At 40.8% G+C, this 24,906-nt stretch overlaps 1 protein-coding gene across 2 annotated transcripts in view; it reads right to left on the bottom strand.

The window, feature by feature from the left end:
- The window catches only part of F9 (coagulation factor IX), a 32,835-nt gene extending 10,416 nt beyond the window's left edge, over window positions 1-22,419 (bottom strand). The window contains exons 1-5 of one of the 2 annotated variants that reach the window (XM_061135934.1): window positions 22,332-22,419; window positions 15,951-16,114; window positions 15,720-15,744; window positions 10,867-10,980; window positions 1,903-2,031 (exon numbers count right to left, since the gene is read on the bottom strand). In XM_061135934.1, the coding sequence (XP_060991917.1) occupies window positions 1,903-2,031; window positions 10,867-10,980; window positions 15,720-15,744; window positions 15,951-16,114; window positions 22,332-22,419 (520 nt within the window). The remainder of the gene's footprint in view (window positions 1-1,902; window positions 2,032-10,866; window positions 10,981-15,719; window positions 15,745-15,950; window positions 16,115-22,331) is intronic. The other variant, XM_061135935.1, reaches the window with a different exon arrangement.
- Between the last annotated feature and the right edge of the window lie 2,487 nt (window positions 22,420-24,906).

The following is a 24,906-nucleotide window of genomic DNA, read 5'->3' as shown; positions in this document are numbered from 1 at the left end:
GTCCAATGACTTCCTGTTTCTTTACGAAAAAGTTGTATTTCCAGGCATGGAATGGAAGTCTGGGGATTGGTGCCATATAGCCTTGATTTTAGAATTAGGTAAATGGGATGTCTGCTCCTTATTGTTAACAGGACTTCATTTTTTTCTTTTTTGAGGCCACACTGCAGGGCTTTGGGGATTTTAGTTTCCTAACCAGGGATCAAACCCAGGCCTCTGGCAGTGAGAATGCAGAGTCCTGAGCACTGGACTGCCAGGGAATTTCCAGGACTTCTTTTGTAAACCAAAATGCCTTCAAGATTCCAAGGTGGAGTTTAGGTATCCATTGGGGAGAGGTCGTTGTGATTTAATTACCTGGCTGTTGAGTATTAACCAGATAAATTACTAATATGATTATAACCACCACATCTACCTGGGCACTGGCTACCTTTTATCTTGGGTTGGTTTATTTCCTAAAGAAAAGAAATCATCTACTGATACACTGGGGACAAGCAGAATGGAAATTTGTAGTCAAGCAAAGTCACCTCACATTTCATTTCTCACTTTCCTTCTATCCACATTCCTTATAACAGACATTTCTATAGCAACCAGCTGTGGCAAAGTATCATGAAGACAGCATGTGGTTGGGAAAACAGGAAATTAGTTCAAAATACTTATGTATAAATATAAATCATCAACATTGGCTCGAGAAAAGGGACCATTACTATTGAAAATCAGAAAAGCTTATTTTAGGTTTGGCTTATTTATTCTGCTAAAACTAAGGCTATATTCAGAATAACACTTAATAGTTGGAGGTGGTTTTCCATTTTTTCTCTTTCTTATAACAGAAAAGGACTTATAACAGTTTAGCTACTATGCTGTCTACACTGGAAGTTAGGTTTCAAAGGTAAAAACAGATACACACATACTTCTCCCTAGGTAGGCTAGTTTGAAGCTGTGTATGTCAAGAATCAGGTAGAAGGATGGGAGGCAGGCAGGTCCTCGAAGCATTAGACTCTTCATTTTAGTGCAGTCTATATACTCTTGTCTTCTGGTTCTTTCTGTAATTTCCTCTGCCAGGTGCATTGCTAAGATAGGTATCGAACCCAGTTACAGAGGAATGGTGTGTGATTTAATGTATCAATTTAATAAGCTATCAGGCTTTGGAAATGCAAAGAAATTATATCTAGTTTGCTTCAAAAATGTCCCTCATTTATCAAATATAATTGATCCTGTAGAGCCTACATTTAAAAGAAAATTTCAAGTTTCTGCTGCCTTCATTTCCAGAGAAGAGCAGTGTGAAGAGTGGAGATGCTGTCCACACACCAGTAAGCTGTCAATATGGTGGCATGGTTGACATAACTGGGAAACATTGCTTTGTCCACTGCTGTATAGATTGACTGTGCTGATCAGCTTGACACAACTCAGAACAGATAGTTGTCTGAACTATTCTGATGCCAAGCGTGTAAACTCAGGCTGAGACCAAAGGATAGAAAATAACTTTCTCAGTGTAAACCAGCCACGCTCGGACAGATCATGCTTAAAATTCACCAGCCTTGTACTAGAAGCCTATCAGTCAACCACGTATGTATCTTTTATTTTTTTATTACAGGATTACTACATTAATTTGACTTCATGAATTATAAATATGCACACAGAAATCACACAAATCAATTGCTTCATGATATAAAGGTCAAAGGAGAAAATTGGGTACAGAAAAGAAGATGGAAGACAATTACAGAATTTCTATTCAAAATGATGGTGCAATTTGAAAAATTATTTTGTCCATGCTACTAGCCTTTTCTGTGATTTCAAAAGCAAGTAAAAACAAGGAATTAAATTACGTAGGATGCTAAAAGTTCAAATACGCATTTGGAAAACATATCTGCTGAACTTAAAAAAAGAAAAAACAACTTAGATTTTGACCTGCTGGTTCGCAGGACTTTTGGTCTTCTGCAAGTCGGTATCCGGCAGTACAGGAACAAACCACCTTGTTATCTGTGTCCCTTTTACAAAACTGCTTGCATCTGCCATTCTTAATGCTGCATGTTGCATCTGAAAGAAAGCAAAATCCCCAGCAATAACATCAAGTAACATACAATTCTAAAAAGTACATGAAACCACTAACTCCGGTACAGGTCAAATATAAGCTGGGAGCATTTGTGGAGAGAAGTTTGTGAGCCTTGAGCTAAGAGTAGGGGGGGAAAAAGATAAAATTCTTAGTATGGCATAAAAATGGTGGCAGCAATATATGTGATTTGGCATAAAACTGAAGGTGTAGATATGCTATTTTCACAAAATCATAGACTGCAGTGAAAAAAAGCTGCTTATTAAAGTATAACAGATTCCAGAAAGTACCCAGAACTTTGGTATGAGTTTTCACAAGGTGACTTCACTTGTTTAAACAGTAAACAGATCAGTACAGAGGACCTTATCAACAGCCCAGAAGCTCTCCTAATTCCCCCTTCTGGTCACTACTTCCTCTTTCCCAAAGTTACCATTACCCTGACTTCTAACAAGGAATCAGTTTCACCTGTTCATGAACTTTATCTAAGGAGAAGCTCCCATTATGTACTCTTCTGTGTTTCTCAATTAACATTTTGCCTGTGAGCTTCATCCATGTTGTTTTGTATAGCCATAGTTCATCTACATGCTGTGTAATACATTCTATTGTATGAATATTACTACCTCTGTCCACCATTTTACTGTGGATGAATATTTGAGTTGAGTTTCCAGTTTTTGGCTATTATGTTTAATGCTGTAATGAACATTCTTGTACATATCTTTTGGTAACATATGTGTGCATACTTACTGGATCTGTACTCATGAGTGCAGTGATTGGACCATATGTTCAGGCTTAGTAGATATTGCCAAATAGTTTTCTAAGATAATTATACAAATTTAGATTCTCACCATCAGCATATGAGAGTTCTAGTTGCTGGATATATGCATTGTTGATACCTTCTCCCACTCTGTGACTTACCTTTTCACCCTAAACAGTATATTTTGCTAAATACAAGTGCCTACTGTTAATATAGGAGAAGGAAATGGCAACCCACTCCAGTATTCTTGCCTGGAGAATCCTGTGGACAGAGGAGCCTGGTAGGCTGCTGTCCATAGGGTCGCACAGAGTCGGACAGGACTGAAGTGACTTAGCATGCACGCATGCACTGTCAATATAATCCAGTTTTTCAAAGCAAACTTGAAGCTGGCCCTGGTGGGTATGTATCAACACAGGAGAATGAAATAAGGTCCTTTAAGGGAGCTAAATGCCAAAAACACTATGTGTTGACAATAATAAGCAGTCTAGGGCCCATATTTTCTTTATTCTCCTATACAATCTCCCTTATTCATATATCTTTCTTTGTCTCTTGTAATGCTTTTGGTCAGGATTGTATTTTATCTGATATTAAGATGGCTTTGCCAGTTTCTTTGTGTTAGCATTTACCTGGCAAATGTTTTTATATCCCTTTATTTTATCCTCCTGGTATAGTTTTATTTCAGATATCTCTTTGATCAGCAGTATGTAATTAGATTTTTAACTCCAGACTGAAAATTGTCATTAACTCCAATTCACATTAATTGTGATACCTGATATATTTGGCTTGTTCCTGTCATCTTATTCTGTATTTTCAAATTCCTGTGCTTTCCTTTTGTTTCTCCGATGCCATCTCAATAACAGGAAGTAGCAGAGTTCAGGGCTTGCTAGCTGAGACCTCCTGAGTTAAGAGAAATAGGCTCTGCCCCTGGACCGGTTTCTGTCTCTAGAGCAGCGCAGGAGCACAGTGAATGGAAGGCACCTTCCCGTTACCTACAGGCTTAGCAGCAGTAGAGCTTTCAAGAGAAGTGCTCGTTTGTCAGTGCAGTTAGAATATGCGCGACTGTGTTAGCCACCTGTTGTGGGTCACCTTAGTCGCCCCCAGCCTCACCTGCATCTGTCCCAGCCCCGCTGATGATTAGCTCTGCGTGGACTTCCCTTGGTTTCATCCAGGTGCCTCCTTGAATGGCTTGGCTCAGCTCTGTATTGTGGGCCTCTGGTCTCTTTGCTTGACGCTCCTGGGTTGATGCTGAGGCCCGGGATGCCATGTGGCCTCTCGGGGTCCCAGTGTGTACAACGTGGTGATGCCAGGGAGTTAATGCCACACAGGCTGAACTGTTGACCATTGAGAGATGTGTGCTGGTGGACAGATTGTTTTACCTCTTCTCCCCTCTGAGACTGACTCTCCTGAAGCCAGCTCACGTGACTTCTTGGAAAACAGTCCCCAGAGATCAAACGGTCAGTTGCAGGTGAGAAGAGATGACACCTACTCTTGGCTCTCCTTTCCTCACTTCTCAGTCCCTCATCCCTTACTCTTTCCCCGCTAGAATTGTACACCTTAACACATAAGCTCGTGTCACAGACTCTTTTTTTGTTTCCTTAGATTTCAGGCTAACAGAATGACTGTATGGTCTGGGAGTATATTATGGATATGTGAGTGACAGATCTAAATTTTTGAATTCCATTTTACGTAGTTAGCATAGACTAGAGTAATGATTCTTACACTTTTCACTTTCATGCACTGGAGAAGGAAATGGCAACCCACTCCAGTATTCTTGCCTGGAGAATCCCAGGGATCGGAGCCTGGTGGGCTGCCATCTATGGGGTCGCACAGAGTCAGACACGACTGACATGACTTAACAGCAACAGAGTGATGATTAGTTCATGTTCCTTACTGATCTTCAGGGAACGAGGGAAGGCAAATCAACTGTTACCAGGTAGACAAAGGAACCAGCCTAAGCTTTACCCTTTGCTGCCAATAATCCACTCAGTGCAGGAACCAAAAAGATGGTGCTTGGTCCTTTTTATTTATTTATTTATTAAAGACCTTTCTCCTTACTAACGGTAATTACATCACTGGCTCTTCTCATGTTACTAGCAATCATTGTGTTGCTACAAAGCAATACTAGAGTGTGCAGCCAAATCAAATACCCCCTGTAGGGAATGTTCAGTCAATATGAGAATGTGCGGAGTTCACAGAGGTGGGTGGCAGGTGCTGACCAGTTTGGACCTGGCCATGCACAACAGGAATGGGTAAAGTTGAGGTGCTTTGCCTGATTCTGCATCCTTGGCTAAGTAACTAGTCCGCTCCATCCTTTTCCCCATTTATCACTGCTCTTCGTGGTCCAGTATGTTGCTGCTGCTGCTGTCTTATGGCTTGCTTTGTGCACACAATGGGAAATATTGCTGTCCAACCAGCAGTCTTTTGACCTCAAGTAAAGATCTTAAGAGTCTGGAAAGAAAATAACAGCACAAGGAGTTCCAGTGGAGAGGTCTGTAGTCCTGCACCTCAGGGACAAGTCACTGTGGGACTCAGTCATCAGTTGTTTCTGGAGCACTTGGACATTAGGCCCATGTTGGGTGTAGATTCTCCCTGGTCCTTTGGTTGGTTGGTTTAGTCGCTCAGTCGTGTCTGACTCTTGCAACCCCCATGGACTGTAGCTTGCCAGGCTCCTCTATCCATGGGATTCCCCAGGCAAGAATACTGGAGTGGGTTGCCATTTCCTTCTCCAGGACATCTTCCCAACCCAGGGATTGAATCCAGGTCTCCTGCATTGCAGGCAGATTCTTTACCATTTGAGCCACCAGGGAAGCCCCTAGAATATCTGTGGATGGACATCTCACAGTGTCTGTTCTTCTCCCTCTATGTTAGCACAAACACCTCTAACTCCCCTCCTGCCTACTATATAAGTTAGCATGTTCTGCTTCATTTTACTCTGCCTTCATCTGCCCCAATATATTCACAGGTGAGAGAACCAAAATTGGGATGAAGGATATTCTCTTTAACAAGTTTATCAACTAAACTCAAGGTATTTTCTTTTTTTTTTTCTACTCCACAAAAATACACAGTATATTAGTAGTGTCTGTGATTTACCAAAAAAAAAAAAAAGTGTTTCTGTGCTTTTTTTTCTTTCCATCTCTCTTACTGTGGGGAAATGCCTCTTGTACTCTTTAGAAGGGACAGGAATGGACAGGAAAAGGACTCAGATGGGATGTGTAGCTGGGGACACTCAGTGGTCTTTATTCCAGCCAAAGGTTCACAGTAGCCAGTTAATTGTTCTAACTAGAAAGCATTCCCTGAATGTTTGCACCTCTCTTCCCTGGAGAGGAGCCTGATGAAAAAGAGAAGAGGAAAAAGAACAAGGTCTTAACAATGGAAATCTCCTTCCCTTTCAGACTCTGGGTGAGGCCAGGGACTTGGGCACAGATACTCCAAGAACTGTGCTTTTTTCCTAGTGGCTTTTTTTTTTTCCATTTTTTTTTTATTAGTTGGAGGCTAATTACTTCACAACATTTCAGTGGGTTTTGTCATACATTGATATGAATCAGCCATAGATTTACACGTATTCCCCATCCCGATCCCCCCTCCCACCTCCCTCTCCACCCAATTCCTCTGGGTCTTCCCAGTGCACCAGGCCCGAGCCCTTGTCTCATGCATCCCACCTGGGCTGGTGATCTGTTTTACCATAGATAGTATACATTCTGTTCTTTTGAAATATCCCACCCTCACCTTCTCCCACAGAGTTCAAAAGTCTGTTCTGTACATCTGTGTCTCTTTTTCTGTTTTGCATATAGGGTTATTGTTACCATCTTTCTAAATTCCATATATATGTGTTAGTATGCTGTAATGTTCTTTATCTTTCTGGCTTACTTCACTCTGTATAAGGGACTCCAGTTTCATCCATCTCATTAGAACTGGTTCAAATGAATTCTTTTTAATGGCTGAGTAATATTCCATGGTGTATATGTACCACAGCTTCCTTATCCATTCATCTGCTGGTGGGCATCTAGGTTGCTTCCATGTCCTGGCTATTATAAACAGTGCTGCGATGAACATTGGGGTGCACGTGTCTCTTTCAGATCTGGTTTCCTCAGTGTGTATGCCCAGAAGTGGGATTGCTGGGTCATATGGCAGTTCTATTTCCAGTTTTTTAAGAAATCTCCACACTGTTTTCCATAGCGGCTGTACTAGTTTGCATTCCCACCAACAGTGTAAGAGGGTTCCCTTTTCTCCACACCCTCTCCAGCATTTATTGCTTGTAGACTTTTGGATAGCAGCCATCCTGACTGGCGTGTAATGGTACCTCATTGTGGTTTTGATTTGCATTTCTCTAATAATGAGTGATGTTGAGCATCTTTTCATGTGTTTGTTAGCCATCTGTATGTCTTCTTTGGAGAAATGTCTGTTTAGTTCTTTGGCCCATTTTTTGATTGGGTCATTTATTTTTCTGGAGTTAAGCTGCTGGAGTTGCTTGTATATTTTTGAGATTAATCCTTTGTCTGTTTCTTCATTTGCTCTTATTTTCTCCCAATCTGAGGGCTGTCTTTTCACCTTGCTTATAATTTCCTTTGTAGTGCAAAAGCTTTTAAGTTTCATTAGGTCCCATTTGTTTAGTTTTGCTTTTATTTCCAATATTCTGGGGGGTGGGTCATAGAGGATCTTGCTGTGATTTATGTTGGAGAGTGTTTTGCCTATGTTCTCCTGTAGGAGTTTTATAGTTTCTGGTCTTACATTTAGATCTTTAATCCATTTTGAGTTTATTTTTGTGTATGGTGTTAGAAAGTCTTCTAGTTTCATTCTTTTACAAGTGGTTGACCAGTTTTCCCAGCACCACTTGTTAAAGAGGTTGTCTTTTTTCCATTGTATATCCTTGCCTCCTTTGTCGAAGATAAGGTGTCCATAGGTTCGTGGATTTATCTCTGGGCTTTCTATTCTGTTCCATTGATCTGTATTTCTGTCTTTGTGCCAGTACCATACTGTCTTGATGACTGTGGCTTTGTAGTAGAGTCTGAGGTCAGGCAGGTTGATTCCTCCAGTTCCATTCTTCTTTCTCAAGATTACTTTGGCTATTCGAGGTTTTTTGTATTTCCATACAAATTGTGAAATTCTTTGGTCTAGTTCTGTGAAAAATACTGTTGGTAGCTTGATAGGGATTGCATTGAATCTATAGCCTAGTGGCTTTTGAGATCAGTCCTTAGTTCAGTTTGAAGCAACAGCTTAAATGGGAGTTTGTATATGCTTTTGCATTCCTCTAGTGTCAGAGGTAGAGTTTTTTGAGAGAATTCCCACTTTGTTTCTAAACTAAGCAAGCTGGGAGGATTTTTCTAAACCTTGATCAACTGGGCTCAAGACACCCTAGAAGCTAGGGTTGGTGGTGGCTGCAGTGTCTCCACGGAGCCGTGACCAAACCCAAATGTGGTGAACCTGGGGGGCCTGAAAAGGTGCCCATTGTAGACTTAGCACTTTTGCTGAATGGACCATAGCCTTATGCACACAGCAAAACCTATCATAGCAGTTTTGTGCTTTTATAACTACATTCCTCAGGGCTCTCTGCCTCTTTTAAAGTGTCTTTATATTTAAAGACATTTTGTTGTTCAGTCCCTAAGTCATGTCTGACTTTTTGTGACCTCATGGACAGCAACATGCCAGGCTTCCCTGTCTTTCACTGTCTCCTGGAGTTTGCTCACATGTCCATCGAGTTGGTGATGCCATCCAACCATCTCATCCTCTGTCACCCCCTTTTCCTTCTGCCTTCAATCATTCCCAGCATCAGGGTCTTTTCCAATGAGTTGGCTCTTTGCATCAGGTGGTCAAAGTATTGGCGTTTCAACATCAGTCCTTCCAATGAATATTCAGGATTGATTTCCTTTAGGATTGACTGGTTTGATCTCCTTGCTGTCCAAGGAACTCTCAAGAATCTTCTCCAGCATCACAGTTTGAAAACATCAGTTCTTTGATGCTCAGCCTTCTTTATGGTCCAACTCACATTTAGGAGTATTTAACATTAAACACTATTTTCAGTTATACTTTGCTATGACATGCCCTTCATTCTTAATGGAGACCAATTGAGTCTTTCATTCCATCAGCTCTAATAATTATATTGTTTAAGGTGATAGTCAATCAGTTTCCATGAGTTTCCAAGCAGCAGGATCAGATTTATCTAGGTCCATCTGAATTTCAAGTTGTAACCTTTCAGATGCTAGTAGCACTTCGGAGATGTTGAACCATTGAACATGCCTATAGGAAAGGAAACCCAGGCATCGGAGTGTCCCCACACTGTGAAGCCTGAGGGAGTGGGAGTCCAAGCTCAGGGTACCAGTTCACCCACCTGCATCTCCTTTTTTTCTTTCTTTTTAAATGTTTTTGTCCTGCTACCTTTTCTTTTCCCTGTCTTCTATTCCTTTTAATCTTTTGGATCTCAAAGGATGATCAATGGATTTCTCTTTAGCACTGAAAGGATTTCTGCACAGTATTAGAGACGACTTTCCCCCTTCTCTGTAGGACAAGTGCAGCTGCTGCATTTCATTTTGTTTTCATGCCCTTTTCATCTGTGTCAGGTGGATTGCCATAACGCCTAAATAGAGTCCTGCTAATTTTCTACTCTTTGCCCTTCTTCATGTAGCCTGTGGTGTTGAATTCTTGCCCTAGGACTGCACCTCTATTCTTCTGGAGTTACAGAGTAGAAAGAGAATCTGTCATTAACACTGTATGCTTTTCACAATCACAGTACCAGTAATCCTGCATCCAGAGGTAATAAACAAATAGGTAAAGGACTTTGGGTTTTACTGTTCCAACTGCCAAAATCTCAGAAAAAAAAGAAGCCTAGGCTATGCAAAGAAAAGATACACAATGACCCTAGATTTTCTGTGTAACTCCAGTGTATCAATTTAGTCAAATTCAGAAATGAATTCTGAATTTTCTCCACAAATTTCACATGTGAAGTGGTTCATATGGGTGGAGAAGAACCTATTATAAGGTTCTTATAATAGGCCTTCCCTACCCCAATTCTATACTTAGTTGACTTCCACTTCTTTGCTGATATTTTAGTCATGAGTTCAAACAGTTTTATGGGTCAGTTTTCTTTGCGTTTTGTGGATAGCAGTTAGAAGCATGGGTTTTGGTCAGATAAATTGGAATTCAGGTCCTGGCTGAACCATTTACTGCTTCTGTGATTTTGAAATGTTTGAGCTGCACTTTCCTCATCTGTGTAGAATGGGGAGAATAATGGTTGTATTGAGGATGAATAAGATAGTAGAACACCATTACCAGTTCTGTGCATGCATGCGTGCTAGGTCACTTCAGTTGTGTCCAACTTTTTGCGACCCTACAGACTGTGGCCCACCATGCTCCTCTGCTCATGGGATTCTCCAGGCAAGAATACTGGAGTGGATTGCCATTTCCTTCTCCAGGGGATCTTCCCAACCACAGGACTAAATCTGGGTTTCTTACATCTCCTACATTGGCAGGCACCAGTAGTGCCACCTGGGAACCTACCACTTCCCACTAGTTACCAGATACTACTGTTGCTCTTCATATGGTTTCTTGAACTCATCCTGGAAACTATGACCACAGATAAAATGAATTGATCATCTTTACAAGCTTTAAAAGTATGTTTTATACAATGGAATATTATTCAACCTTCAAAAATAAGGAAATTCTGTCACATGCAACAAAGTGGATGAGCCTGGAAGACATTATGGTAAACGAAACAAGGCAGTCACAGAAGGACAAATACCACATGATTCCACTTATATGATGTGTCTAAAAATAGTCCAACACATAGAAGCAGAGAATACAATGGTGTTTGCCAGGAGCTGGAGGGAGGAGCAAGTGAGGAGTTGCTGTTCTCCCGGTTTCAGTTATGCAAGAGGAATACAGTCTAGACATCTGCTATACAAAGTTAGCAATACGGTATCATATACTTCAAAATTTGTTGAGTGTAGATCTCATGTAAAGGGTTCTTTACCATAATTTAAGAGAAAATTATGGTACATACATATTGCATTTTCCAGTTGCATCTGGTTTCAAAGGGAAATTTGGAAACACCAGTAATCCAAAGATAGTTACTTACCTAATTCACAGTTCTTTCCTTCATATCCAGCTTGACACCAACATTCATAGGAATTAATGTCATCCTTGCACATGCCGCCATTTAAACATGGATTGGACTCACACTGATCTCCATCTTCGAGGTAGATTAAGAAGATGAATTAACAGATGCATTGGTTAGAATGCCCAGTCCTTCCTGCACAGACTCGTGGAGAGGGGAGCCTAATTTTAGGGTCAGAGCAGGACTTCTGACCTGGAGATCAGCTGCTTATGGGATGCTTCTGTTTTCCCAAGTTTCTAAAAATTCTAATAAAGGTTTTTAGGCTAACATTGTTCTAGGAAATGGCCCTAAGGAAGGCATGTGGATTGTTTATGCAACTGAAGGGAGGAAGATGAGGGAGAAGAAAGTCTGAGTGTAGAGATGTACTCAGCAGAAGGTGAGAGGAATTTTCAGTCCTTCCTTATAGAATGATGATGGAGTTAATTCTAAATCGAACCATGTTGCTTCAGCAATCATCTATGTGTCGTACTCGGCTTGCTCTGTTGCATGTCTTGTAGAGCAAATTGAGCTAGGTAACAGCAACTCCACTCAGGGAACTGGAAGCCTTGGCATGGCACACATACATCTACTTCCTCATCTCATCATTTCACTGTTAAGTAGCCAGTGATGGTTCCAAACAGCCCAAAAGATGCTCGACTCCTGAAGGATATTCTACTGTCTATTATTAGGTCCCGAATGGTTTGGTAAAGAGACAAACAGCTTTCAATACAAAGAATTAAAGAAGAAAAGCTTCTGAAAATGTGCTATGTTTTTATATAGATTGGCTATGTTTCCTTCCTATCTTTCCTGAAGTTTCTACATTCACAGCATTCTGGAGAGCCTTTGAAGACACTGGTCATCAGAAAACAGGAGCAAGGAATAGGTAAGAGGGGAAGGGTCAGAATGAGAAGGCAACCCTTCAGCCAGATTTCTCAGAGCTCTGCCTCAACTCATAACTCTAAGGCAGCTTCAGGAGAAAGGGGTGAAGAGAACCAGGAGGGAGGCTGGTGCGTCCTCTGAGCAGAGGAAGAGCCCTGAAGAAAGCCAGGAGCAAGATCAGCAAGGCTTGATGTGTGAGTAACAAAAGAGTAAGCGGTAAAGATGACACAAAAATAAAGCAGTGAGTGAACAGGGGCAATTCAAGAGGGATTTCTGACGGTCAGTCGTATTTTAGAGCCAAGATTCCTGACTGGAGCCCTGCCTGCTGGAGGACAGCAGTAGTGTGTCAATCTTGCTTGCTGTCAGGAGCGTGTATCCAGGTTCCACTGGCTGAGGGCTAATAACCCTCTCTCAGGAAGAGTCCCTCCCTGGAAAATCTGCTTGTTGTAAAAATTAGACCTTGTCCCCTCTGCCCCTTGATCCAATGTGCTTTTGCACAGATACTTCAATTTGTCCCAATTCTGTGAAAACAAAATACGTTATCTCTGGTTTATTATTATTGATGTTCAGGACTGGTCTGAAAAAACAAGCCACATTTGCACTTTATATTGCAGATGAACAGAGCTGAATTATTTAGGATGTTTCACTGAAAAGCTCTGGGCTTGCAGCCAGCTACACAGCAACTCATTTGCTGAGACATATCTTTAAAATGAGTGTCATTTTATCCTGCATTTAGTCCTCCTTTGGGTGCTTGTCTGTGTATACTTTGGGCTGAGGCATAGCCACAGACAATAGGGGTCAAAGACAGCAAGGGAGAAGACCTTGCCAAGTGAGAGCTTCCTGTTTAAGGCTACTCAGTGGTGGTTTAATGAATAACCATGTTGAGATCTGAAGGCCGGGAGGGGTCATAGAGAAAGCGGGGGTTGGGCAGTGGAGAATTTGGCTGCTCTTCTGGGCTCCATGGCTCCCCAGCTGCGTGACCTTTGGCAAGTCATTTAACCTCCCTAAACCTCAGTTTCTTCTGTAAAATGAAGTTCATAATGCTTTGCTCACAGGGATGGTGTGAGGATTAAAAGTGACAGCTGGTCTGTAAACTGTAAAGTGCTGGGCAGATGCTGGTTAATGTGGTTGGGCAGTTTTTCTTCTTCAGCCAAATTCTTCCCATGGTGAAATGATGGCAGAGGGTAGGGCAGGAATGAGGGGCCTGTGTCCCCATTGTGTGAGAAGGCCCACACAGGGGAAAACAGCAGAGGCTATTTGGGGTGCTTGGGAATCTCAACTCCAAAGTGAAAAGAAGCATGGAATTGGGTTTTCTTTTTCTTTCTTCTTGTTTTTGTCTTGTTTTTAGTAGACAAAGCAGTATTGACAGTGTAAAAAATTAATAAGCAGAAACCTCAGTTAAATAGAATTGAGAGACCAGAAGGGACAGCACTCATGCCCAATGATAGCAGAGCCCAACAGGAAGAAGACAGACTCCACCTCTTTCTTGGCAAGGAGTCAGCCAGTGACAAGCCAGGGACTCTTTGTTTACTGTACCAGGTCGCGCTAGTGGCAAAGAACCCGCTTGCCATTGCAGGACATGCGGGAGACGTGGGTTCAATCCCTGGGTCAGGAAGATCCTCTGGAGGAGGGCATGGCAACCCACTCCAGTATTCTTGCCTGAAGAATCCCACGGACAAAGGAGCCTGCAGGCTACAGTCCATGGAGTCGCAAAGAGTAGGACATGACTAAAGTGACTTAATGTGCACGCCCTCCCCACTTCCTTTTCCCCTCTTCAAAAGAGTTCTCTGCCCTCTGTCCTGCAGGAACTTGCACATGGCTCCCAGTGGTTGAAGACCCTGAATTATGATTCTCTGCTGATCCTGAATAAACCCATCTTTGCTGTAGTCTTTTTCTTTCAGGTCAACAGCAAAATCATGCCCTTGATGTTTTCCAGGTTTCTTTACCCAAGTTACAGTAAACAACACAGCCTGTGGCCTAGAAGGCAGGGGCCCAGCTTCAAAATATGGTGTTACCATGGAATATTACTCAGCCATTAAAAAGAATTCATTTGAATCAGTTCTAATGAGATGGATGAAACTGGAGCCCATTATACAGAGTGAAGTAAGCCAGAAAGATAAAGAACATTACAGCATACTAACACATATATATGGAATTTAGAAAGATGGTATGATAACCCTATATGCAAAACAGAAAAAGAGACACAGATATACAGAATAGACTTTTGGACTCTGTGGGAGAAGGCGAGGGTGGGATGTTTCGAGACAACAGCATGTATATTATCTATAGTGAAACAGGTCACCAGCCCAGGTGGGATGCATGAGACAAGTGCTCAGGCCTGGTGCACTGGGAAGACCCAGAGGAATCGGGTGGAGAGGGAGGTGGGAGGGGGGATCGGGATGGGGAATACGTGTAAATCTATGGCTGATTCATATCAATGTATGACAAAACCCACTGAAATGTTGTGAAGTAATTAGCCTCCAACTAATAAAAATAAATGAAAAAAAACACCTCAAAAAAAACACAAAAAACAAAATATGGTGTTAAAGAGGTACTGATGAACCCATATTCAATGATGAGAGGCCAATTGAGGAGGGGATGGGCAATAAAGGGGACAAGAGAGTTTTTAAAATGCAGCCAGGTATATATGGGGAGGAAAAGTAGAAATTGATTTGCTTTTAAAAAAGACAAGATTCAGAGTTTTAAATAGATTAGAAATAGAGAATGAAAAGACTTGTCTGGACTAACTGTAGTGGACTACCTCAGTAGAAAGTTGGCACAGTAGCGTTCATTATTAAGAACAAAGGCAGATAAAGCAAATATAACAGAGTGGACCTCTTCTCTCATGATTTAAAAACAAAGTGGAGAAATAATTAGTCACAAGAATATGAATAAGTCCATTAGTGTTCACCGAATGGAATCTGGGAAAATAGAACTGATGGAATTCAGTGAATTGGCTGTCCAAGTTAGTTTCTGTCCATGCACATGGTCTTAAGTAAGTCAAGCTGGGAAACTTAACACTGCCTCAAAATCCTGCTGCTAGATTTTAAATTAGTGTTAAAACTTAGTTGTCATTAAAGTTGTGACTTTTCCTCCTTTTTCAGTTCATTCAACAAGTATTTTCTCAGTGCTTCTGTACCAGATACTGTTTGAGGTACTAGGACTGCATCAATAAACAAAACAGTTGAATACACCTGCCAACAAGAAGCTTGCATGCTAGCAAGGTGGGAAAAATTAATAATATAAGTAAGACTATTATATGATACCTCAGATGGTGAAAAGTGCTATGAAAAATAATAGAGCAGGATACAGTGTCTAAAGTGATGGGGTTGTGGGGGGAGGCAGGTTCACATATTAATAGACGATCAAGGCAGACATCATTGAGAAAGTGATATTTGGGTAAAAACCTGAGAGGACGTGAGGGAGTGAGCCTACAGGAACCTGGCCGAAGAATCTTCAACATGCAAGGAACAGTCAGATCTAAGACTCTAAAGTAGAAGCAGTTGTAGCACGTGCAAGGAATAGCTGCAGGGCCAGGATGGCTGGCACCCCGAGTGTGAGGGGGAGAGCAGGAGGAGTGGAGGTCACAGGGCGGGGCAATCAGGAGGGCCTTGCAGGCCACCAGGAGGAGGACGGCTTTTAAGCAGTAAACATCTAAGTCAATCAGCATTTTCTGATTCTCTACAGAGGACTGTAAACTTTCATTCGGTCCCAGATACAATTCTCTGTGGTTTCTTCCTTCGGGATTCCTGAGGTGGAACCATGTTCCTTTTGAAGCCCTAGGGAGGAGTAAGTTTTTCTGCCAGCAGATATCTCCATTATCTCAGATAGTTACCATTCAGTGTTGGGTAAAAACAAGTTAACTTGTTTTTCTGAGCCCTTTTGACACAGAGGAAAGCAATATGTAAATCTCGAATGTTTCATATACCCGGAAGAGGATAAAATGAATTGCTTACCAACATATTGCTTCCAAAATTCAGTCTATAAAAAAAAGAAAAAAAAAAGAGGACAAGTTAATGGTACTATTTACAGTGTTTTTTATTCCTTCTCTGTTATAGTATTTATAATATATATATGTGTATAGATTTTTTAAATTCCAAAGGGAAATACGGGTTTTTCCCTATTTTTCAAAAAGGTTTCTCTATTCTTTGTTCTGCATCTGAAGGGTGTTATGTGGAGATACTCACAGTTTTCTCAGTGTTTTCGAAAACTTCTCGTGCTTCTTCAAAACTGCATTTTTCTTCTCTACATTCTCTCTCAAGGTTCCCTGGAATAAACTCTTCCAGTTTACCTGAATTGTACCTCTTTGGCCGATGGAGAATTTTGGTGGCATTTTCATGGTCAAGAAAAACTGAAATTTAAAAGAACTCTTTAGCTTTAGAGGAAAGAAAATATCATGAAAATGAAATACATCTCTTAAGAAAGGCTTTGTTTTTTAATCCAAGTAATCCCAAAGCCAATTTATCTTTGGGGCATGGAGCCAAAATCTATGGTGTTCTCATGGTACTGTATACATGTGGAGATTTAGGAATTAAAATCCAGTTTTACTTTTAGTCAAGAGAGCTCCAGTAATAAAAGGTCAGATTTTCAACCGTATTTGAATTTACTCTGGATGAAAAAGAAAGTTCTCAAGTAAGCAGTTAACTTCACACTTCGTCATCATTTGAAAATAGCTAATTGCAGATCCTTGCAAGGTGATCCATCACCCTGGCCGGGCTGTGTTTACAGGATGCAGTTGCCCAGATGACTCGGCAGCACATTTCCCTTGGAAGAGCAGAGGCCTAAAGGCAACCCTGGTGTCTCACTAGATATTAAAGAGAAACCCCTGCACTCATGTTTTTTATTTTTTAAAACTTCAGACTCACAGCCCCTTAAGTTGGAATGTGTTCTAGGAGTTCCAGTGACATATGTCATTCTCTGGGATTCAGGATGTGATTTATTTTAGCTTTGACTGCCTAGCCTGTAGGAACACTCCTGAACACTTGGAGGATTAAGGTCTCTAACGTAATTCTCCACCCCGCTCCCACCCCACCCCTCTCCAATCTCAGTCTCTTCTTTCTGTTTCACTCTCTGTCTCTGTGCATGTGTCTTTCTCTAGATAGAGAGATATAGATATAGTATCTATATTTATAATTAATGACAGGAACTCAAGAAGCTGCCTAGAGTTATTCCTTTCCTTAGGAGAACATCTGATAGCATCTCAACAGGACGAGGTGTTTATAACATGAACTTTCCAGGGCATATGGGGACTGTTTTCTTGTTAGTGCCAACGAGGGAAAAAAGGAAAGGAGAAGAAACAACTAAAGTCCTTTATTTCCATTGCAGCTGTTCGCTTTATGGAGCCTGCTAGTCCCTTGACAGTCTCTCCCTTTTCTCTCACTCCTCCAGTCCCCTTGGGCTTTACTTTCCCCCTGAATTTAGCTTAGACTTTTTCTCTTCAACTCTTCCCTTGTCAACTTTCTCTATTCCCTTCACTGCTTCTTCAGTGCTTAATGCCCCACAATCCCAACTGCTACATCAGACAGCCAGGTGCCCTGGGAGAAAGTCACAAGCTGCCAATGGGTGCCATGCCAAGTTCCTGTGCTTGGCCCTGGGCACTCCTACAAGTAGCATCTGTGTCTGTATCCATTTACAGTGCAATCTAGTAGAAAAATAGGGGTTTGGAGGCAGAGCAGACACACCTGGATTTGAATCACATGTCTTACCAGTTATTGGCTATGAGACCTCAGGCAAGTCACATAATCTTTGCAGCTTAGCTTTGTCAAGTGTAAACAGTACTATCATCAGACCGTCTGCCTCCCAGCATTGCTGACAGGATCAGTGAGATCCTGTGTGGTTATCTCTCTTCCTTTCTACTCCTGTGTCTGGTCTGCCTTCCTCCTTTTCTCAATTTCCTTTTTACTTGATGCACTTTTCTGTGGCTCTTTCTCTTCTTTACCCCATCTGTATAATTAAATGACTCCTGTCAGGATCAGCAGTGACTTCCTAAAGGATAATTTTGAACTTCTCTATTTGCTGCCTGCTCTGAAACACTCCTAATTGTTGATCTCTCCCTTCTCAGGGTGCTCTTTCCATGAAATCACTCTCTCCTGGTCCTCCTCTGAGCTGACTCTTGCTTTTTTTAATTAATTAATTTTAATGAGAGGCTAATTATTTTACAATACTGTGGTGGTTTTTGCCATACATTGACATGAATAAGCCACAGGTGCACATGTGTCCCCCCATCCTGAACCCCCCCACACCCCATCCCTCTGGGTTGTCTCAGAGCACCAGCTTTGACTGCCCTGCTTCATGCATCCAACTTGCACTGGTCATCTATTTTACATGTGGTAATGTACATGTTTCAGTGCTATTCTCTCATATCATTCCACCCTTGCCTTTTCCCACATAGTCCAAAAGTCTGTTCTTTACATCTGTGTCTCCTTTGCTGTCCTGCATGTAGGATCATCCTTACAGTCTTTCTAAATCCCATATATATGCATTAATATACAGTATTTGTCTTTCTCTTTCTGACTTTCTTCACTTTGTATAATAGGCTACAGGTTCATTCACCTTATTAGAACTCACTCAAATGCATTCCATTTTATAACTGAGTAATATACCGTTGTGTATATGAACCACAACTTCCTAATCCATTCATCTGCTGATGGATATCTAGGTTGGTTCCATGTTCTAACTATTGTGAATACTGTTGTAATCAATATTGTGGTACATGTGCCTCTTTCAATTCTGCTTTCCTTGGGATGTGTGCCCAGCAGCAGGACTGCTGGGTCAGATAGCAGTTCTATTCCCAGTTTTTTAGGGAATCTCTACACTGTTCTCCATAGTGGCTGTACCAGTTTGCATTCCCACCGACAGTGTAAGAGGGTTCCCTTTTCTCCACATGCTCTCCAGCACTTATTCTTTGTAGGCTTTTTGATGGTGACCAGTGTGACATTATGACCAGTGTGAGATGATACCTCACTGTGGTTTTGATTTGCATTTCTCTAATAATGAATGATGTTGAGCATCTTTTCTTATTTATTAGCCATCTGTATATCTTCTTTGGACAAATGTCTGTTTAGTTCTTTTGCCCACTTTTTGATTGGGTTGTTCTGGTATTGAATTTGATTGGGTTTTCTGGTATTGAGCTGCATGAGCTGCTTGTATACTTTGGAGATTAATTCTTTGTCAGTTGTTTCGTTTGCTATTATTTTCTCCCATTCTGAAGACTATCTTTTCACCTTGCTTATAGTTTCCGTCATTGTGCACTGACTCTTGTTATTCACCCACCACTTGCATCCATTCATTCCCCTTCTTCTGCCTGCCCCATGAGGTTCAGTGTTCTCCCAGGCTCCAGCCACCAGTTTCAGCCTTGTTCCTCTTCAATCCATACATCTTTGTCAGGGCCAGAACTGGGTGCGGTAAACAAGGCCCCTAGGACACAGAATCCGAGGAGGCATGGCTTCTCAGGGTGTGCAAGTATGTTTATGCCCTTCGTGCCCTTCTTGCCTCACCCTAGTCCAGCCCGAAAGTGTTAGCCACTCAGTTGTGTCTGCCTCTTTGTGACCCTATAGACTGTAGCCTGCCAGACTCCTCTGTCCATGGGATTCTCCAGGCAAGAATACTGGAGCGGGTTGCCATTCCCTTCTCCAGGGGATCATCCTGACTCAGGGATCGAACCTCCATCTCCTGCATTACAGGCAGATTCTTTACCATCTGAGGCCCCATCTGAGTCCTTTCCTGACTCAACACAATTTTCTGTGCACTCACTCCTGCCAGGCACTGCACTAGGTGCCACAAGATCCATTCTTACTCCCTGGATCCTTACACACACACACGTGGTTGTAACTGCCATGTATATGACAGTGAATTCCAAATATCCACCTCAAGTCAGATAGATCTTTGGAATTCCAGATTGTCTTTCCAACTCTGTAACTGTACATCACCATGTGACTGGTAAGACCTGATGTTTCCTATTTCTGTCATGCTGGATGGACAATGTGCTCAGTGTTTGCATCCATTATTTCATTCCCTCCTCACGGCAGTTCCATGAGATAGGTGCTGTCATCTCAGTTTTATAAATCAGAAAAACAGAGGTTCAGAGAGGTTACGTGACTTGCCCCAAGTAACGCATTAAAGTGTCACTGTCAGAATTTAGTCGTGGGCAGTCAGACTGCCCACAGTCCGTGCTGTTAGGCACTGGGCCATATCCTAGATGCTCAAGGACGTGTTCTTTCCACTTCCTCTAAACCCTTTCCCCTTCCATATCCAGATGGTTAAGTCATGTCATTTCTAGTCAATACTTTGATAGTGTCACTTGAATTTCCTTCCCTCTTCTCGTGCCTTCCCTGGATGATTGCAGTGGCCTCAAGACTGGTCTCCCTGTGTCTGGCCGTTGATTTCTCACACAGTTCATGAGAATGTTGGCAGACCAAGCAGCCTAAGTCAGCCATCAGTGTTATTCATGTTTACACTTCTGATGACTCCAAATTGCATTCTTTTGTCCATACTCCTTAGTTTAGGGCCTTACTTATATGATGCCCTGACCCTGCCTCACCTGTCATATTCAACATTGAAAGAATACTGAGTTCCTGAAAGACCTCACATTTGTTGTGAATCTGGATCTCTGCACATGAGTGCTCCTCTCTGTGTAGAATGCCCTCGATCAGGCATTTAAGGAGAATGATTCTACTCATTTTTTAAGACCCACCCCAAAATATTGTCCCTCTGTCAGTGTCCCCCCATTAATATGTTCCTTTCTCTATGCCCCTTTAGTGCCTGGTATGCATCTTATCATGTTGTATTGAAATCTATCACCTGGCCTCAGGGTACTTTAGATTAGAGAGGGAATCTGATTTATCCCCAAGCCCCTTGTACCTTGTGATGGTACCTGGCACCATAGTAGCCACTGTGTTATGGACTGAAGCTGTCTTTCATTTTATTTCATTCATTCATTCTGAATGAAAGACAGCTTGGGTCCATACACTTTACAAAACTGAATTGGTTGCATGGAATAGTTTTGATTGCAAAATTCTAAATTGATGCAGCAATACCTAAGGGCAGCAGCCATGAAAATGCAACATCTCCGTGAAAATCATTCATAGAACCTGCTTTTAGAAGCCAGTGATGGTTTAACAGCAGAGGAGAGCACTGCACCAACACTCTTCATCCTTAGGGAAAGCCCCCTGGTGCTCTGCTCAGGGACCTAATATCTCTGACTATGAGGACTGCACTGCCTTTCTCCTCACCATTGTCAGAGGGTCATATATTTAACCCTTCTTCAAGCTTACCTCTTGTTTTCATTATTTACCAAGTTTCTGAAATCCTAGTCCTCCTTTTTTTTACTCTGAATCTGCCCTTTTTTCCTACATCTGAGGTCTTCAAGGGGGCAGCAGCCTCTTAAAACCTCCATCATCTCACCACTTATCTCGAAGAAAGAGTTTGGATCCTTTGTCCTCCTAGATCTCACACTGATGAGATGTGTGTAAAGACAGCTTTATGTTCTACTTTGTGAGTGTTCCAGCTAAATTTCTTTATTGCTTGATGCTGCCCAGTTTGCTAGTTTAATTTAACCTCTGCGTTCATGTGTCGTTATTTCTGCATTTCAGTGTGACATCATGTCTGGAGTGGAAACCACAGGGCCAGTCTGCTTTCTGGGGATGCTTCGGGTTGGCACCCCTGATCTTGGCACTGTCAACTACTAGATTTTATTATAATAGGTTGACAAGTAAATGTGATAAATGCTTCCTGTGAGAACTAGCTGTTTGTCTCAGTGGGGTAGTTTCTTTGTGTGCCTGCCTTTGGGGAATTCATAAAATCACTGAAGTTGTGGAAAAAAACCAAGTGATATAAATTGCATTGACTAAGTTTATACTCTTGATGTCAATTCTTGGATTTGCTTTGCTGTCCTAAGAGCTCAAGTGAGCACTGAATTTCCCCCTGTGTCAACCCTGAGATGTTTGGAATCAGACAAAATAATTTCTTACTAATCCATGGAAAACTTTAGTGATAAGTAACAACTTATTACTAGAAAGTTTGCTTGTATTCTAAGACTATCAATTGAAGGTGTATGATTTTATAGACTTTAAAAATTAGAGGTCTGACTCATTAAATAGTTCTAAAATTTTGAATCACATTATGTCTTAAAATCAAACTTTTTGTGTAAGTAAAACCAGTGTTTTTGCTCTGTTTTCCATTTTGATTTCAAAGTAATGAGTAAAGAACCCACAAAATGACAATTAATTTTTCTTCACATTCTGCTGTTTCCTTGTTAAAGCATTTCCCCCCTTTTAATTTTTTTTAAACCAAGGAGACGACAATTGGCTAAGGAATTACATTGTCAAATCATAAGCCCAACAGTGTCCATTTTAAAAACATACTATAAATATTGTAAATCTGTTTAATTTTTAAAATGAGGAAGGCATAGCTACCAGAGAACCAGTACTTACTAACCCATAAGCTAACTACTAGAATCCTAAATTTTGTGATCAAATCCTGTAATCATTATTTAATGAAGAAGACAGCCCCAGACCTTTCTGTATCTAAAATAGAAGCACATTCAATGTAGCTTTATAAAGGAAACAAACCTGTACATTCAGCACTGAGTAGATATCCTAAAAGACAGATGGTGACGAGGCCCGGTGATTCTGCCATGATCATGTTCAGGTACCACATAACCTTTGTTAGTAGATTGTGCAAGTGCAAGGTTGACCGATTGTTCCAAAGTACAAGCTGAGCTGTATTTACTTCTGGGAAACAGTGTCTATCTCCCTCAGTGGGCTGTTTCCAATGGCCTCTTGGATCAAATGAAAAGAGGAGGCAGTGGCCATCGTTAAACTTCACCTCTGATTCCATGGGCTTCCGTCACTGTGGCTGACCTGAGACTGAAGCTCGAAGTGACCCATTGTTAGAATAGGGGACGGTACAATGGCTGCTGCTGCTGCGGCAGCAGAACTCATCTTAGGATCCATCTTGTCCTTGTCAGGGAACACTAATGTCATATAGTTGAAAGGTAAAGAGATGGAAAGAATGAAGTCATTTTGTCTCCCACCTTAAAACGTTTCCACTACTTATATCTGTTGAGTCACCTGGTGGATCTTTTATCTTCCTCCTCATAATGAGGAGTTTATAAACTTCATTGTGCTGTGTATGCATATGGTGAAGCAGATGGGCCCTGTCTCAGAACATATGTATGTATGTTTGAGTGTATATATGTATGCATGTATACTTATGTATAGAAAATAAATGTATAAATATTATTATATAATAGTTCATATTGATATACCACTTCACATGTAGTATAAAAACTCATAATAGTATAGCAACATTTACCTGCCATTCTTTGTGCTGCTGTTGTGATACATTTTATTTCCAAATGTTATAAACCCATATTATCTTGTTATTCTGCTTTAAATAGTCAACAGTCTTTCAAAGAAACTTTAAAATGAGGAAGAATATATTTAGTCATATGTTTACCATTATGATATTCTTCATTTCTTTGGGTAGACCCAAATTTCAATCTGTTACAATTTTTCATCATTATGAAAAATTTTCATTAATAATTTTGATAGTATAGGCTATTTTATGACAAATTTTCTCAACTTTATTTGAAAATGTCTCCATTTTACCTTCATGTTTCAAATTTGGCTGCATATACAATTCTAGGTTGAAATTTTTTCTTTCAGCACATTAAAGAAGTCATTCTATTGCCTTCTGGCATGCATTGTTTCTGATGATAAGCAGTGAATATTCTTATTTATTTTTAGCAATTTGACTACAGTGAGTCAAGGTATTCTTGGGGTTCATTGAGGTTCTTGAATCTGTGGCATTAAAATTAGGAAAATTCTTGTACCTTATTTTTTCAAAATTTTGTTTTAAAATAAAACAGTTATAGAAAATTACAAAGTCAATACAGAGAGGTCCTATCAAATATCAAAACCAGGTAGTGAACATTGAGTGGTTTATTTTATGTGTATAATTCTAAGTGATTTTATCACAGGTATAGAAGAAAAATTCTGTCTTCACAAACGTCTCCCTTGTGCTACCGATTTTATGATCACACCCCTCCCCCTTCTTCTAATTATTCCTAACCCCTGACACAACTGATCAATTTTCAGTCTCTATAGTGAGAATATTGTATAAATGGAACCATAGGGTATGTGACCTTCTGAGATTGGCTCTTTTCATCCAGCACAGTGTCTTTGAAATCCATCTAGATTGCTGCATGTTTTAGTAGTTGTTTTTTATTGCTGAGGAGTATGGATATGCCAATTTACTTGACTATTCACTTACTAGGGACATTTTGATTGTTTCCAATGTTTTGCTATTGCAATAATGTGTTTTCAACATTCATGTACAGGTTTCTATGTGGACATAATTTATAAATTTCTCTGGGATAAACGTGTAGGAATGCAGTTTCTGGGTCATGTGAGAGTTGAATGTTTGGTTTTTAAATAAAGTGCCAAGCTGTATTCCAACATGTCAGTACCACTTTACATTCCAACCAGCAATGGATGAATGATCCAGTTTCTCTACATACTTGCAAGCATTTGGTATTATCATTTTTTATTTTAGACATTCTGATAGGTGTGTATTTAGACCATTTATATTGAAGATAATTATTAATATGTTACTACTTAAGTCTGCCATTTTATTGTTTGTTTTTTTCCCCCTTCTTGTTCTCTTTCCTCTATTCTCTTTACATGCCTTTTTGTGGGTTACTTGAAAAAAATTTTAGAATTACATCTTGATTTATTTATAGAGGTTTTTTAAAAAGTGTATCTTATTGTATAATTATTGTAGCTTTTGCTCTGAGTATTACAATATACACATGTGACTTATCAGAGTCTACTGGCATCAGTATTTTAACACTTAAGTATGAAGCCTTACTTTCATCCATTAATCTTCTCTACTTTTAAATATCACTGTCATGATAACCAGATATGCTATTTTAGTTTTAATTATCAAATATCATTTATAAAACTCATGAGAGCTTCCCTGGTGGTTCAGACTGTAAAGAATCTGCCTGCAATGCAAGAGACCTGGGTTTGATCCCTGGTTTGGGAAGATCCCCTGGAGGAGGGCATGGCAACCACTCCAGTATTCTTGCCTGGAGAATCCCTGTGGACAGCAGAGCCTGGTGGGCTATAGTCCATGGGGTCA

Source organism: Dama dama, chromosome X (genome assembly GCF_033118175.1).
Source record: "Dama dama isolate Ldn47 chromosome X, ASM3311817v1, whole genome shotgun sequence".
Lineage (NCBI taxonomy): Eukaryota > Metazoa > Chordata > Mammalia > Artiodactyla > Cervidae > Dama > Dama dama.
Note: the sequence above shows the minus strand (reverse complement) of the source record. Positions and strands in the feature narration are given on the sequence as shown.